Source organism: Hermetia illucens, chromosome 4 (assembly GCF_905115235.1).
Source record: "Hermetia illucens chromosome 4, iHerIll2.2.curated.20191125, whole genome shotgun sequence".
Lineage (NCBI taxonomy): Eukaryota > Metazoa > Arthropoda > Insecta > Diptera > Stratiomyidae > Hermetia > Hermetia illucens.
In genome coordinates, this window is record NC_051852.1 from 52,913,102 (window position 1) to 52,931,063 (window position 17,962).

The following is a 17,962-nucleotide window of genomic DNA, read 5'->3' on the forward strand; positions in this document are numbered from 1 at the left end:
AAAAATTTTTCTTACTGACTTTGAGCTGAGAACTAGAGGGATAACTTGTAGTTGCTGTGGGCACATTTTTACCAGTTTGACCACTACTTCCTGTAGAATGAACTTTGGACGAGGGTTGGCTGGATTTATCACCGCTGGCAAGTTAAAGAAAAAATCAAAATTTGAGTTTCTGAAAGATTATGAAGATGTAGGGGGACTTACTTTGAATTTTCTTCCCCACTGTTCCCTTCGTAATCCGTTAGTTCCTCGCTTGAAGAAGAATTTCCGTCACGCTTTCGACCATAATAACGTTTAATTGGAACCTCCATAGTTTCAGCTACGACTTCAGGCTCACAAGTAGGCACTTGTACTGTTGGTTGACTTGGTTCCGGTACAGGACATATAACTGTCGGCATTATCGGCGACTTCTGGAGGTTTGAACTACTAGCTTGAATGTTGGAAATGCTGTCTTTTGGTTTTGGTTTTGTTAGCACTTCCCTCCGACAGTTTGCTGCTGTTTGCCGCTGAGGTGAAGAGTTGGACGATGAGCTTGACGTGGACGAACGGCGATTTCTCGAATATTTTGGAGATCTTGACCTGGAACGGGTCCTTGATCTGGAGCGTGATCTCGACCGATTTCGCGAGTAGCCCCGCCTTCGAGAATTGTATGTGGGACGACGAGAAGAATATCGATCAGCGGGACTACGTTTCCTGGATCGATGCCTGTAAGATCTACTACGGCTTCTGCTACGCGATGAGCTCGCATTTCGCATATACTGCATTGGTTTGCGCGGTGGCGAACTTTTCTTCGCGATTTCATTAAAACTGTCGAATTGCGATAAGTTTTCTTTGAGCTTATCAGCATATGTAACTTGATTTTGCAATCCTGATGGCGTTTTCACTGTTCCACGCTTATTAAGGTTAATTGAAATTTTGGAATGTGGTCGGAGTTCATCTTCCCCTCCGAATGATGTTATGAAAGTAATCTTCCCTGAATTCTCTGGGGACGGTGAACGCGAATCACTTTCGTTTTCATTCATACTACAGTTGATATTGCTAACATCTTCCTTCGCAGCGTAACTGGGAGGGCTCATAGGTCTTCCGGAAAAGCGCTTTTCTCTTTGAGCTCTTCGTTCCCTCCTGCTTTTTCGACCACTTAGCATGATTTTCTCTTGTTCCTCCTCTCTGGCCATCTTCAGGGCATCTGCTTCGTCAGCATCTTTCGTTAAAAATGAATAGAAGTCATTACTCATCATTCCATAGTTACGACCGCAGGCATTTAGTTCGTGTGCTTGGCTTGTGTCCAATTTTCCAACATCGATTGATACATCCATGTCTAAATCTGAGTCGGATTCGGCTTCAGCATCAGCGGCTTGTCCTGGTACAGGAATGGGATGTATTTGACTGAAAGGCGTAACGTCGTTTGATGTATCATAAGAATAACTTATTGCGGCTCCTGCCGCCGATTTTTTCTTAGATCCCATTTTATCCATTTCTAAGTGCGCATTTGCACCAAATTGTTCGTCTAAATGCAGCTGATGTAAGAACTTCTCCTCCGAAGTGCCTATGGCCGATAATATAAGCTTCATATTCAAAACAAGTGATATTTTCTTACCTAAAAAATCATTCTGTGCTAAAATTCTGTAGCGTTCATAGTTGCAGTGACGCTCTTCGGGACTGATGTCTTCCAATTCATTGACTTTGGGAGGCGGGGGAATATAATCAAGATGGGCCCTAACATCAAATCGATCAATCAAGTTGTCCTTTTGCCCTTGCCATGGAACACTGCAAATAGAAGTCCAAGTTAAGCTATGTGACCTTTGCTGAAAATAATGTAGAGTTCGTCAAAACCGAATATCACTTGCATGATTGCAGCGCCATCTCCTGCAGCTGCCACAGCTGGATCGAGGTGTATCTTGCAACCACGTCCATGAATTTGCATAAATTGTGTAGGGTCCGCCTTCTAGAAGAACAAAAAAAGTGAACTTATTTAAAAACATAGTCAAGAGAAGAAGGCATATGATAAACATATTCACACATTCAGACAAAAACTATGCGAAATTCCTATGTCTGACATTGTGTTGGGCGGTTCTGATATGAACGATATGTACACGGAGGAGCGAGCAAATAGACGTACATCAACGCTAGGTGGGTAGGTAAGGGCAAAATTGGCCAGGTGGATATCCAGAACCAAATATAGAGCAGAATACAAGAGCACGTTCTACTGATTCACTGAAACCCAGTACTTGGGTCGTTTTGGGAGTGGCCAAACGAGAATAAATAGGTCTGAGTTATGTGTCGCCTTATATATAGTGAAAGCATAAATTAATGCTAGAAAATGCGAAGTGGGCAACTATATAAATAAGGATTGCGGAACTGAAAAAAATTAAATCGACACATTGCGGGCAGCAGCAGGTTGGCTTCAGAAATTAATAAAACGCCCGGAAATGAGACTTATACCGGCGAAGATGAAAGGTATCCCCATGTACAGCTGTTATTTTCCTTCTAGTTCTCCACTTATCGAAGATGAGTGGGAGAGTGCTCTGATATCGGACGCGAAAAAACGTCGTCCGAAAATCATAGCGCGAGTTTTTATGCCGGCGCTCTTGAGTTTGCTCAAAGTTTTCGCGGAATGTTAAAAGCTCCATACAGTTCACGAGGAAGAGGAGTGGATTTGATATATGGCAGTGCTAAGTTAGTCAAAGGAATCGATTTCACTATTCACGCTATCAAAAGCTTTCTCGAAATCGATGATGTATAGCGGAGCGAAAATCATCCTGATCTCTGTCGATCAAGCTTCCGAGGGTTCCCTTAATACGTTGCAAAATTATTTTAGCTATTATCTTTACCACGGTAGAAAGCACGCAAGTACCCCTCCAATCGTCACACTGGAGATGGGTACCCTCTTTCGAATTCTTAGAAGTGAAGTCATGAAGTGTTGCTTTCACCTTTTCCTTATCGTAAATGAATAATGATTTGCGTCCATTGCAAATTTTTTCGTAGTGCTTGGGATTGAAGTTTTCCAACCATGCGAGGAGCAGTGGGCGCAATACGCAAGTGAAGAAAAACGATCGTTAGATGATGATCCCTGCATCCTCTGCTTGATACGCTGGATGGTAGTTTGAAAGCTTCACGATTGCATCCAGATCAGATCAGAATCCGTAATTGCGGTAGCTTTCTGAGGGATACAACATAAATCGTTTCTGATGTTTTTCATGATAGCGGAATCTTTAAGTTCACTTCGTCCACCGAAAGCACATATATGTATGATGGTCCTGCAGTTTTCGGCTCATCATTATAATGTGCATGCAGGCATCGTTCCGGTAGTACGAAAAGTCGGACCGTATACTTTCCCACTAAAATAAAATCGACAATCTTCCAACTTTTTTTTATGTAGCTCTAGCAAAGAGCTTCCAACCGGTTTGAAAACTAATCCACAGTTGATGACTGTTCCGACGATAGATCGAATTCGGGCAGAACCTCGATTACGTTCCTAAGAGCTAACACGACATTTGTAATGATGGGGTGCACGTATGCTCACTAGAGCATCCGGTGCCAGCAATTGTTAGTAAACTTTTCTCGAGAACGTTTAAAGCGCCCTAGAGAATTACATTATTCTTGTATATATGTCGTCCGATATTTCACGCGTGCCGACTAGTTGTAAAAGGGAAACGCGACTGATTGTTAAAGGGAAACGCGCATTTGAAAGCAAAGACGTTTAGATTATTGATTTTGTGCATTACCACTAATCTGTGCTAATGCCTATTGACGACGTATATACGATTGGAAAATAATCCTGATGGATATCAAAGCACAACTCGAAGGTTTGATTGACAAGCAGGCCGATTTTCTCTCTAGGTTCACTTGCACCTTTCGGATCACGGCTCTACGCAGGAGGAGCATTGCAGAGAAACTAGTAGCTATTATCAGAGCAACATAGGATTACCCAAAATGTGACGAGCTGAACCGAACAATGGATAAGAAGTTTAACTTTCTCAGGAAGGTCTGCCGAAAAAACATTTCACTAAGCCATAAAACATGGCGTCATGGTCGCACGCTGTGCTCCATTCAGGGGTAATTGAGAACTATGAATGAATTAGGCTATAATATCCATAAATATCGATGGCGGTTTGGGGGTTTATCCCGGGCAATATTGGGAAGGCTCAATGGTTCCTTTTATACCAAAAATTAATTTCGAACTAGTCTGTCCATTTCTTTAATGATTAATTATCGCCGAACGGTAGCGTGAGTCGATCACAAAAATTTAAGAATGGAATAGCCAAAGTTAGATTCTCGACCTAAGGTAAAGCGGCTTCTTGACTATGTGATTTCACTAAATTCACTAGAGCTGGAAGATTTTTCTTTAACCAATTTAGTACATTTAGCTTAAGGCGACTCAGTCATCAGAATTTATGGTGGCCAATATCCTCTAAATAGTGCATACCACGTCCACGACGCCTATGAGCATCGTTACCGATTCATGGAAATACACTTCAGGTCCCTACAGGTCTTCTCAACCAGATTCGTTCTTTACTGTTCTGCGACATGCGTTTCTAAGGCCAACCATTTGTCGACTATTCCGGGATAGTCAATCCTTTCGCAAGGCATGGCCTGCAGTGGAGTTGTTACTCTTTCTTAAAGTGTGACCTGTCCACGGCCGATTTCGCCATCTAATCAATACATCTAGCGGTGCCTGGCCCGTACGCCGAATCAAATTTTCGTTTGAGATGTTCACAGCCCAGAGTAAACAGATACCACGATGGAGGCGGTGGGAGATTAATACTTTGCTTGGATTTGACATCGGTAGCAAATCTCATATCGATCCCTGTCCAAAGAAAGGTAATAATAGCACATTAAAAAATTATCGAATTCTACTGGAAAATTCGTTCGAGGATTGTATTGGCAAATCTTAAAATACAATAATAATAATCGTTGGCGCAACAATCCATATTGGATCAGAGCCTTGAAGTAGTACACTGTAGGAGGCAATGTGGTCAGCATTGCGCTCGCCTGAGATTATTACTGATTTGACTCAGGTACTCATTCACAGCTGAGTCGACTGGTATTCGTATATACAAATCCCATTGCAACTAGTGATATTTGAACCGCGACTTTCCTTACAATAGCCACTCAACTGTCCGGACACAATATAGGCCATAATACTAAAAATTTTGAAGGGAATCATACTATTATTAACGAATAGTAAATCAAAATACAGCATAGAATGCCAGTATCACTTTAAACACTTTGACAAACTAAATTCGTATACACCAAGGATTACTAATTGAATACAAATGGAATCGTATTCTTACATGTGCTATACACAAAACTTGTCATACCTGAAGCGCCGAGCTTCCGATCTCTGACTTGTTTTATTATGAATCTGTAACTAATAGGCGGAAGATAATCATATGATGTCCCAATCGGAACTTTTGCGGCAAATAACAAATTTATACTTTTGTTTTGAAGATGTTTGGACCTTTTATTTTTGTGGTAGTGAATTGCTAGCTAGATCAAGCGACGTATGATCCCGACATTTACACAAAAATGCGGAAAAGCTATTCAAGGCCCAGCGTACATTGCATTCTCCCATTTATGCTTTATTTTCGAAAGAATAATTTTTGCTTCAGTCTCTTTGCTGAATCCTCGAACTCGTTTTGTAATGAAAAAAATTCGGAGAAATGCAACAGAATCAAGCCCATTATTTTTACTTTTGTCCCACATTTCGAAAAGTTCTTTATATTCAACTTTATATTCAAACTGTCCTCTTTATATTCAAAACATAAAAATCTTTAAATAAACACTTATCTTCAATTTTTGAAAAATAGCTGAGGAGGTTAGGTGGTGCGGAACTAAATGAAACAAGTCGGGATTCCGGAAGCTGAGCGCATCGGGTGTTACAGGTTTTGCGTTCATCTTATGTGAGAAACTCTCTATGTACGATTTTCCATTCGTATATAGCTAAGAATACAAAATAATAATAATAATAATCGTTGGCGCAACAATCCATATTGGATCTAGGCCTTGAAGTGTGTTAGAGCACTTCATTCAAGACCGTAACGGTACACTACAGTAGACTGTAGGAGGCAATGTGGTCAGCATTGCGCTCGCTCGAGATTATTATCCTGATTTGACTCAAGTACTCATTCACAGCTGAGTCGACTGGTATCCGACGTCAAATCACGATTCAAATTCCACTGTCACCAGTGAGATTTGAACCGTGACCTTCCGTACGGTAGCCTAGTGCTCTAACCACTCAGCTACCCGGACAAGAATACAAAATATTCCGTCATATTTTGCCAAACTCCAAAATACACATATGTACATACATATCAACGACATAAATACTGTGTTTATTCTAAATATATAAACATTGCGTATTACCGCATGACGATGCATGCATCGAAAGGCGCACATATATATCCGTATCTAATCTGATCTACTGCATCTTCACGCATTTCCACTTTACTCCGTGCACGTAAATTAAAAATCGCTGACAACCAGGTACACACATGTTTATTATATTGGTTATTCCCCGCAAGCTTTATTAGCGCTATATGTACATATACACACACATGTCTAGCTCGATTAATTGACACTGATATACATGTGACGAAAAGAAAGCCAAAAAAAGAAAACCAACACGTATCCATGGACCCCGCTGTTCATATAAGTTCACTTTATATGACGATGACATTATACACGTCTTAGGGTGCAATGAATTTACTTGAACTGCCAAACTTTGACCTTCGATAACTTTGTTAACTTTGTTAACCTTCAAACTTTTCAGGGTTATGTCCTATAATATCGCCTACGCTGATGTACACCATGGATTAACTTAAGGAGGGTTTTCCGGTAAATTATGTGGTTGACCCATGGTGAAGTGTTATCTCCACCTTTTAAGCTACTCGTCGTCGTCAATGAGAGTCGACCAATGAGATATGCTGTGGCATCCGTCGCAACAACACAACAGACTACAGTATTTCTTAATCAGTTAAGCATGATGTTCAGCACCACATTAACACTACTGGTTCCCTAATCTTTTCGAAAGTACATCCTCTACCAACCCAGAAGCTCGCTTTTGCGTGGGAAGAATTCAATGAACTAATTAAGCGGTGTGTATGCAAACCTTCCAACAGCAGTCATCTGCACTCCATGTGGTCCCCAAACTCAATGCCAAATGGCGATCTTGCGGCTGAATGCTCAGACGACTCCGGACCGGTAACCCTTTCCACTCATGCAAGACTTTGCGCACTATTTAGCGAACTGTAACTTATTTATTTAGTTCAGACAATATACAGAAAACAAATTCCTTGTTACATATTATCTTCAGAGGGAGGAGCAAGTAAATGGCTTACCTTACGCTTAAAACTAAAGAAGGAGACAGAGTCAAAAGACCCAAGCTGTAGGACGTTGTAGGACCGCCATAACCTCCGGAGCGGGGAGTGAAAGTAAATTTCGGGCTCTGCGAAGGGTACTTCAAAAATGTCCGCACTACGTGAGTAGTTCATCAGGTTATAGCAGAATTTTAAAAGGGTACACATGCATATCAAGGAAGATAAGGTGTTGCTGCAGGGAAGGGAGATTGAGGGTGCGGGGTCGTGACGGACAGTGAATCCGTGGGGGGTTCTTTTTGTAAAAGATGATCCGGTGAATTTGCGTTGTACAACTTCAAGAGCGCGACAGTCACGGATGAGGAAGGGGGATCAGACTACATAGCAATATTCAAGGATGTTTTTGATAAGGGAGTTGAAGAGTGTTAATGAGGGCTGAATTGAGATAAAATCGAAGGAGAAACTTGGGATAAAACAGACATTTTGGAAGCTCTATTGATGATGGAAACGAAGTGAGAATTGAAACGAAGTTTAGGGTCGGATATTACACCCAGGTCTTGAAAGGAGGTCAGAAGTGAAAGGGGTTGTCCACCAGGAGACAAGAAAAAGGATATTGGGAGGGTTTAAGCGAATAGCACATTCAGCAACATTTGCTGACATTCAGTATCAGCTTGGTGACTGAACACCAACGGATTACATTATCAAGGCTGGACTGCAAGAGAGCATAGTCCAGTGGAGACGAAACAGAGGCAAATAATTTAAGGTCGTCTGCGTAAAGTAAACACGAACAGGTGAGGATGGAGGCGAGGTCATTTATAAAAAAAACAGGAAGAGTGGAGAGCCAAGTATAATCTCGATCCCGGATCTCGCCAGCGCTTACCACCGAATCCCTGTAGATCCCGACGATATTCCAATGACAACAATTTACACCCCTTTCGGATGCTTCCGAGTTCACACGGATGACCTTTGGCCTGTGCAATGCGACGCGAATCTTCCAGAGATTCATCCAATCTGGACTACGAAACTTGGACTTCTGTTTTGTCTATTCGGTTGACATTTTGGTTTCATCTTCCACCAAGCCTGAGCACTTGACACATCCTGAGTGCATTTTTCAATGCCTCCTTTTTTAATGACCTAGTTCTTACCGTTTCTCCAGAAGTAGGTGAAATTTCTAGGTCATTCAATCACCCCTGACGGCATACAACCCGACCCAGACAAAGTGTAAGCGATCGCAAGCTTTCTGTTGCCAAAGACGGCCAAAGACCTTAGAGAGTTCTTGGGTATGGTAAAGTTCTGCTGTCGGTTCCTGCTCAAAGCCGCTCACCACCGGGCGTTTCTTAACGCGTTCCTGTCTGGCCCTCAGGCCAAAAATCGCGCGCGAATTGAGGCCTTATAAGCGTTTGAAACATGGCATTCTCTCAACAGTAAACGCTGCTCTTCACGAAATGGTCAACCAAATCGTGCAATCGTTTGGTTTTTATTCAAAGTAGTTGAATCACGCTCAGCGGAATTACAAGCCGGGTATCTGGCGACAAAATTCGCACGGCTACAAATATTGCTTACGATTGGAGTAACAAGGCAAACTGGGAGAGCGTGGCTGCGACATATGGCTTAAACCACCAGCTGATTACTTTGTACACTGACAGATCCTTCACAGCAGAGGCAGCGAGTGCCGGTGCCATTATAATAATAAGAATAATCGTTGGCACAACAATCCATATTGGATCAGGGCCTTGAAGTGTGTTAGAGAAGTACACTACACTAACACTGTTGGAGGCAATGTGGCCAGCATTACACTCGCCCGAGATTATTACCCTGATTTGACTCAGGTACTCATTCACAGCTGAGTCGACTGGTATGCGACGTCAAATCACGATACAAATTCCACTGCAACCAGTGAGATTTGAACCGCGACTTTCCATACGACAGCCTTGTGCTCTAACCACTCAGCTATCCGGACACGGACACGGACACACAATCACGGTGTCATTGGTTCAAGGAAAATGTACTTTGCAGTTACACTAGCATATTCCATGCGGAAATATACGCCATAGGCAAATGTGCCTCCTTTAATCTCCAAACGAACCAAGCAGTGATCAAGGCACTTAGGTCCAACCAGGTGAACTCTAAATTGGTGTGAGAATGCCTTGAGAGACTGAATACACTCGGCTCGTCCAACAAGTTCTGGATACTTTGGGTTCCAGGCCATGCTGGGTTGGAATGCCACGAGGCAGCGGATGAACTAGCCTTGGGAGCAGGGACGCCTTTACACAGGCCAGAACTCTTCTGTGGAATCGGAAACGGTTTCATGGCTATGACTCTAAGAAATGAAGAGGAACGGTTGAGGGAACTATACTGGGCGGGCCTACCAGAGATGGAGCACTCCAAGGTGCTTATTGGGGGATACGAACTCATCCGCACAAAGGATTGCTTAAACCTCACCAAGAAGAACCTCCGAATCATAGTGGGAATTCTCAATGGTCACTGCCTACTAAACTATCACCTAGGCCAAGCTAGGGATATCTACGGACACTGCCTGTAAGTTTTGTGAGGAGTATGACAAAACCTCTATACACGACCCGGAATAATGTCCGGCACTTGTGCAAAGTAGCTCGAGGCATCTGGGAGAACACTTAATAACTGAAAGATCTGGAAGTAGGGAACATACTAAAGTTCCTAACGGTTATAGGCCTGCTTGAGATATTATGATCAACAGGTACACTATAACCAGTAAAAGGGGCACAATTCTTCTTTAAGGACGCGGTGCGACTTTCTTTAACAGAATAATGATAATTGCTCACGATCATTGACCGGTTTACGCAGTGATCTCAGGTAATACCTGTGAAAGACATAATAGCACAGTCATTTACTGAGGCCTTCTGTTAAGAAAGGATTCCGCGCTTTGGTGTTCCCGCCGTAATCATCACAGACTAGGGAATGCAATTCGAATCCACCCTTTTCTGAGAACTCGGAGAGCTCCTTAGATCCAAAAGCCAGCAGGCAGCCGCATACCATCCGCAGTCCAATGGGATGCTAGAACGTTGGAAAGAAGGCAGTCATTATGGCATGCAACGAGTCGGGGAGTTTGTTGCCAGCCCTGTTGATCTTGTGTACGGGGAGATCCTACAGCCCCCAGCAACCTGGTTCTCAATAGATAGACGGGCGAAATAACAAAGTAATAATACCTCACTAAAATACGTTGTATTCCAACTGATCTTATGGCAGGCTGTGTACTCGAGTAATGCGCCGTTAATGCCAAAGCGCTCAAAGTTGCAGAAAGCCTCAAACTTCTTACCATTGTTATTACTGTCTTTGAGACTGTTTCTGAATCAAAGTAATACGATACTGTTTTCTATACGATTTATAATTTACTTTGAATGAATAGTTAGTTGGGGGTTGGATAGCGCTGACAACCCTACACGGAAAACAACTTGTTACGAAGCCACAACAGGAGCCTCGAACTGAACACGACGAACCCGACAACGACAAACGAATAACGATTTGCGCATTTTCTCATGGAACGTGCGCTCGCTGTACAGAGATGAAGCTGCTGAGCAGCTAGCCGATACCCTATCCCAATATAGAGTTGATGTAACAGCGTTACAGGAGATGCGTTGGACAGGCATCGGTTTCCTGGAGAAGACTCGCTACACCATATATTATAGTGGCCATCCAGTAAACCATGTGCTCGGAGTAGGTGTCTTAGTCAGCCAAAAAATGAAACCTGCTCTTATCGGCTTTGAAAACATAAGCGAACGGCTATGCACTCTGCGCTTGCGAGGCAAGTTTAGAAATATAAGCCTCATAAACGTTCACGCCCCTACAGAGGAGACTGCAGAGTCGGAGAAGGATACCTTCTATGAGACAGTAGAACGAACCCTCGAAGCCTGTCCCAGATATGATATCAAAATCATACTTGGGGATTTCAACAGCAAAGTAGGAAAGCACGACACCTATAAGAGGGAAATGGATGCCGCAATAACCGCAGTCAACAGAGATCCTGGAGATGAAGCATCAACAAATGATCTTCACAATCACCTGAAGAACGTTATCATGGATACGGCCACAAATATACTTGGCCCCAGCCGCAAAAAGGGTCGGAACGGCTGGTTTGACGATGAATGCAAGCTAGCAACGGAACGGAAGAATGCTGCACACCGAGTAATGCTACATTCTCAAAGAACGCGAGGAGAAGCGACTTCAGAGACGGAAAAAGGAAGCCTGCGAGGACAAACAGCTCTGTGAACTCGAAAAGTACAGGGAACAACCACACCAGGCACGCAAGTTTTACCAACAAGTTAGCAGGATGGAGCCTTACACACCTCGACGCTCATCCTGCCGAGACAAAGAGTGAAATCTGATTTCTGATAAAATGGGCATATTGGAGCGATGGGTGGAGTACTTTGATGAGCTACTGAATAACCAGAACATCGGCGAGTTCGAGGTCCCGTCAACTGAAGAGAACCGACAAATACTGCCACCACCAAGTATCATCGGCTTAAAATTATAAGTCGCCAGGAGCCGAAGGAATTACAGCCGAATTGGTTAAATATGGAAGCGACCAATCACACCAAGTGGTTCATCAACTTGTGCTCAAGGTGTGGGACAGCGAATCAATGCCTGACGACTGGCAAAGAGGCATTATCTGTCTCACACATAAAAAGGGAGATATCACACAGTGCAGCAATTATAGAGGTATCACGTTGCTGAGTACCATCTATAAGATATTCTCCGCTATCTTGCTAAGCCGGATAGCCCCATACTCCCAGAACATCATTGGCCCATACCAAAGAGGTTTCACTCCAGGCGAATCAGCAACAGATCAGATTTTCTCTCAGCGGCAAGCGACTTTAAAACTGCCTATGATAGCATAGCCAGGGTAAAACTGTACATGAGAGAATTCGGTATACCGACGAAAGTGATAAGACTGACTAGGCTGATCCTGAACAATGTGCGAAGCCAGATAAAAGCAGCAGGATCACTCTCAAGACCATCCAACATCAATAACGGTTTAAAACAAGGGGATGCCCTATCATGCGTCCTCTTTAACCTGGCCCTCGAGAAAGTGATCCGTGATGCTGAGGTAAATGCAAGAGGTACGATCCTCTTTAAGTCCACCCAACTACTAGCTTATGCTGACGATATCGATGTCATGGGAAGAACGGCCCGAGACGTACAAACTGCCTTCATCCAAATCGAGCAGGCGGCCATTGGGGCGAGATGATGGGCTGCACATCAATGAAGACAAGACAAAGTATATGGTGGCAACGTCAGCACCAAACACCAACTGAACAACAACATCAAACCGCACTGGTCAAACGGGAAGAATAAAGATAGGTAGGGAGGCTACAACTTTGAGACCGTTGATAATTTCCCTATGTAGTGTCGAAAATCACAACCGATAACCGCTACGACCGCTACCATGACCGTCAAGTTGTGGACAAAATCCGGCTCAATAAGTTACGGTCGGCGGGTCACTTAATCCGTACGGATGAGGATGATTCAGCCCGGAAAGTCTACAAGGACAATATCTATGGTAGAAGGAGAAGACGAGGCAGACCCTGCCTAAGATGGAGCGATGGCGTAGGTCAGGATGCCAGACAGCTTTTAGGGATATCGAATTGGTGGACCTCGACGCAAAACGGGGATGTCTGGAGTTCCTTATTAAGGCAGGCCTAGACCGGATACCGGTTGTTGCACCGGTGATGAAGATGATGAATAGTTACAAAGTATGTAAATGTCAACAGAACAATTTTCTTATCCACTGCTGACATTTGCTGCAATTCTACTTATAATCGCTACAGAAGTAGAAGAGGAAGGAAGAAATGATACCGGGAAAAGCGGCAAGATCTAGTTACATCATAGCCAAGTTCTGAAAAGGGCAAAGCTGGGAGCCAAGCTCCTCGATTCGTGAGTTTTCCAATTGCATTAGTGAGAAGGAAAGAATACTATCTGATTAGGAGGATAACAGGAATTTCGGTGTGTAAAAAATGGAATGTCCAAATTATTAGTCGACACAAAGGCTCAAGAGTGAGAAAAACCAATAAAATTAGTAAACAGGCTCATACCACGAAAACGATCATTATTCGTCCACTACCAATAAGAAAATACGTAAATTCCGTCGAGTAAACGAGGAATGGGATGAAAATCTTATTCTGCCGTGATTAACGGTGTCAGGCAGTCAATGCGGATGTAATAATGTTATCCTGAAATGCTGTCAATAGTTCAAAACTTAGGATTGTTCTAACTTTCCTCCGTAAAAGTTGTTAATCCGAAATTTGTTACTTGCGGGGAGGAGAATCTTAGGTTCCTCCCAGACGTCCCACCACATTTCACTGCGTTCAATTTAGGTTTAATGAATGTAAAGCTGCACAAAACAAGGCCCCCGAGTTGCACCCAATTAATAATCGCCAGAGAAGCTTTCCGTTCTTTTGCCGCGAAATAAACACCAACAAAATCCAAACCTTTTTCCCACATCAGAGTTACTTACGATTTTCTCATAGAAGTCCTGTCGACGTTCCGCGCGTTTTCTGTAGTCCACAATCATTCCCCGAATTTTCCGCTCCTGTTTTCTAGCTTCATGCCACATTTTGTTCGATAATATTGTTCGCAAGTTGTTTAGTGACAGTTCTGCTTTGCACTTTCAAGCAATTATCAGAGCAATTTCGGAAACGTCCTACATATGTAGGCGAAAGATTAAAGATGGATGACAATTAGACCGGCTGTCACTTGAAGTGGTAAATGGAGAAGATACGGTTATTCGAATTTGGAAACTATGTACTAATGCAATGCGACAATTCTAGATGAGGGAATTAATGGTTTTTAAATGTAATTTATTTTTACGTCCCTTTGAAAAATCAATCAATTGTATAACACTGAAATTGTCTTTAACATTCTTAAGTGCGAGTTATTTTTCATCCTTGAACATTAGTAAACTCGCAGGTTATTATGCCAAAGATGGAGGCAAGAAGAATTATTTTCCTATATATAATAATGAGGAAATAATTTATATTTGAAGTTAAGTTTTTAAGCGGGATTAACAGATCCGGTTTTCGTTTCATACTCATTGGTAAAATCTGTAGATTTAAGGGCAGCATAGATCATCCGCTGAAGCAACCGAGAAGAGTTTACTTCTAATATTTGTGTCCATAAATAAATTTGACAGCATAGGAATATAATCGGAAAACATTTTGATCAAAGCACAAATTAGATATCTAACATTATTGTTACTATCTAATTTCGTTCCACAAGAACATTCAAATATGTCCATTCTGTATTACTAATATGAATTGAAATTGCGCTACGACAAATTACTTCCCTAATTGGCCCACAGCTGAGTATGTATTTGCCCGTCTAATCTTTTTTTTTAACAGCAATTAAAAATTATCTCATGAGTCACGTTTCTGGGCTTTTGATTGGCATTTAAATCTGCAGTTCTGCCTCTAATATTAGTGATATTCCCCGTGAATGACGTTTGATTGGAAGTTATCTCACATTCCATTGGATTTCAAGGACAACCACATCAAATTCAGATAGTTCTCATCGCTTTTATCTTTTTGTTTACGCGATAAAAGAACTCAAAATCCAATATTCAAACTGTCCTGCTCGAATCCCGCCCAGTGTTGAAACTCTCCACATCGTGCATTATCCTTCCGTACGTGTTCGCATCTCTGCCGGTGGCGTCTAGAGTCTGAATGTCAAATAGGCAAGAGAAGTCCTTTGAAGGAAATTCGGTGTCAATAGGATCGGTTCGTGGTGCTTGATTTGCCTCATTCATTGCTTGGTTCGAACAGCATTTCTACGATTATTTACTAGAGCAGTGGTCGTCCTGTTCCCCGATATTTTCGAGTGCTCCGGTAGAAGTCGCGCCCATAAGCCAATTTTTGTTTATTTCCACCGCCGCTGAGTTTTCTCTAGTGTCGAGTTACGTTTGTTTATAGATTGGTGATTGATTAGTGTCCGGTCCAATAGCGGATTATCGAGTGCTGGGCGGACTTCCGGTAGCGTTAAGTGCGAAAAGTGACTAATCTGCGAAGGGAGTTTGACGTTCTATTGGAAAAATGGGGAATATCCACACAACTGGACCGAACGAGGCTCTCATAGTTTCAGGTAAACAAAAAATCATTTGCTGGGAATATTGAGGTATCTTGCCCTATTGGGAGTAGGAGTAGTTTCAGAGTTGGGGTGGTGTTCTACATTTTGTAAACATGTCATCGATTAAGTCATACTTCTGTATATATTCTCTTTGGCACCCGGTTCTGCTAACATTAATTAATTGATAACATTTCCAATTTGCAGCTAATGTTCCACTTGGCCAGAGTAAAATGGGGGAATTGAGTAGCGTGTAAGACAGTCTTGTGGCATAATTCAAGTTAATATTAACAATAGTGCAGGGTGCTAGCCTCCTATCCGAAAGCAATCCCTCGGCTGAACAACATCCGTCATTTCTAGCGTAACAATTTAGTAACATTGAGTCCTTTCATTGCAGTAAGCTTACTCTCTCGTAAGGGATTCACAGAGCTCCCACTACCTTTTCTTGTGTTTTCAGTATGTTTTGGATTTCAAATGCCAGCCGGCTTTATATTTTCTGTTCAGATCTTGAAACCTCTGCCATTCCCATTGCAACTGGACAATCACAAAGAAAGTGCCCGAGGCTTTCTCCGCAGCTTCGAAAATGCGAGTTGTAGGATATACCGAGTCTGGCAACATGGTCTCCTGTAGGCCAGGGCTCGGTATAGACTCGTCTGGCACAGAATTTCTTACGTTCGGGTCTTGCTATAGAGGGATCAAATCTCCCTTGGCTTAGAGCAGGTGGTGCACCCTTATCATCAAAAGTTTACGTTCCTAACAGGCGCCAACGGAACACAGCCTGTACCTGCCGAGGGACTGCTAAGGACTGATATCTCCAGGCTACCAGAACTGCCAGTGTTTCCGTTTGGAACCCATTGGCGAATTCTGGGTCCATACAACTCGGTGATGAGATGATTCCCGTACCGATTCCAAAGACCATCTTGGATCCGTCTGTGACGAATAATGCGTCATACCCTTGCAACATGCCTTCCGCTCCGCCCTTCACTGCAAAGTTCACTGCAAAGTTCGGCTTGCGTGTGGCGTAGTCCGTGGGGAATGCCCAGAGTTCCCGAGGTACTTCGTCTAGGCTTTTACTATGGTCGCAGGGATTCGCTGTTCAGCACCTGGGTTCACGCAACCTGACAGCTACAACGTATTTAATGTGAAGGTCATGGGGAGGGATGGGTAAGAGTAAATTGAGAGTGTAATAATTATTTAACTTATGTTATTTGTTAATATTACATTATATTTCTTCAAATACAGAACTTAACGAGCTTTGATCATCGTGATGATCAGTCACTAACTTTTATTCTTTTTCCCAACGTAATTCGTAAAACCGACGCGATGTTCAAACTGAATGCGTGCGGTTAACGCTCGTTGGTCTTATAGGGACTCTCGTACGGTGGCTGAAGCGGCAGCACGGGTGGCATCAAGCCTCACGAGAACGTGGGTGCAGTCTTCAAGCTCCCTAGGGGTGTGGACTGTTGACCGGGCGTGATGAGATCGCGGGGGCGGCTTCGATCTGAAAATGGTCCCCGTAGTAGGCGCAACTATCTCTCGGTCTCCCCAAGCCCGTCGCAAGCGTGTCGAAGATTCTCCCCGTACACCGGCTCAGCAGGGTGGTAGCAAACTCCGCGAGGAGCTCTGGTGCTGCTGTACGGAGACCAACTAGAAAAAAGGGGAAGACTTACGACCAGGTTGGCTCGGTGTGAGCCATAATGAGGGCTTTCAACGTTCGGTGGCGACGTTCTAGTATCCCATTGGAGTGTGATTGGTATGCTGTTGTCCGTTGCCGTATGAATCCCAAGAGCTTTCCGAGCTCCGAGAAGAGAGTGCATTCGAATTGCATTCCCTGGTCTGTTATGATTATGGTCAGAACACCAAGTTCAGAATCCACTCTCGCCAGAGGACCTCAACATATGATTGTTCGGTAATGCCCTTCAAAGGTATTGCCTGAGGACACCGCGTAAACCGAACACTGATCGTGAGGCGATACTTGTAGCCGTACAGTGTCGAGATATATGGTGGGGAAAGCGTTTTATTGACATAGGGAATACACCTAATTCCTTTTTCTCTCTTCATTCTCTGGCCCGAGAATTCACGTCCTTGTTTATTGACGGCCGGAAATGTTTATTGGAGACTAGCCGGCAGCCGAGTGCCGTGAATAATCGTGAACTGAACGAAATACTTTCTTATGGAACGCAGCCTGGTCCATTTTTGCAGATATCGCAACAGATAGAGGAATGTGAGCTGAAGATGTGGAACTCCATAAACTTGTATTTAGAGTCCGTCTGCAGGCTTTGAAGAACTTCGTCCTCCTTCTGGGCAACAACGATTGCTGAAAAATCGAGTGCGGCGGGGAGGTTCATCTCGGAGATCCGAGCCGAAGCATCAGGGACGAAATTGTCTTTACTGGACACATGTTGATCGTTCGATCCAATTTGGCAGATGTGCTTTTGCCTTAAGGCTAAAGAAAAGCTTATGATCCGTGGCCATGGTAAACGGCCTGCCTTCAAGGGAAAAACGGAAGCACTTGACGTTCAGATTCGCGGCTAGTAATTCACGATCAATTTTGTTGA

At 43.3% G+C, this 17,962-nt stretch overlaps 2 protein-coding genes across 5 annotated transcripts in view; one reads left to right on the plus strand and one right to left on the minus strand.

Moving 5' to 3' along the window:
* The window catches only part of LOC119655900 (CLK4-associating serine/arginine rich protein), a 29,947-nt gene extending 15,556 nt beyond the window's left edge, over positions 1–14,391 (minus strand). The window contains exons 1-6 of one of the 2 annotated variants that reach the window (XM_038062056.1): positions 14,377–14,391; positions 13,804–14,041; positions 1,845–1,942; positions 1,595–1,764; positions 202–1,543; positions 20–134 (exon numbers count right to left, since the gene is read on the minus strand). In XM_038062056.1, the coding sequence (XP_037917984.1) occupies positions 20–134; positions 202–1,543; positions 1,595–1,764; positions 1,845–1,942; positions 13,804–13,902 (1,824 nt within the window). In that variant the 5' untranslated portion in view covers positions 13,903–14,041; positions 14,377–14,391. Of the gene's footprint in view, positions 1–19; positions 135–201; positions 1,544–1,594; positions 1,765–1,844; positions 1,943–13,803; positions 14,267–14,376 lie in introns of those variants that run through there. The other variant, XM_038062055.1, reaches the window with a different exon arrangement.
* A 330-nt stretch (positions 14,392–14,721) lies between these two features.
* LOC119655906 (flotillin-2) overlaps positions 14,722–17,962 on the plus strand; it is a 364,992-nt gene continuing 361,751 nt past the window's right edge. For 2 of the 3 annotated variants that reach the window (XM_038062064.1, XM_038062065.1), the window contains exon 1: positions 14,722–15,422. In XM_038062064.1, coding sequence (XP_037917992.1) covers positions 15,374–15,422 — 49 coding nt within the window. In that variant the 5' untranslated portion in view covers positions 14,722–15,373. The remainder of the gene's footprint in view (positions 15,423–17,962) is intronic. The other variant, XM_038062063.1, reaches the window with a different exon arrangement.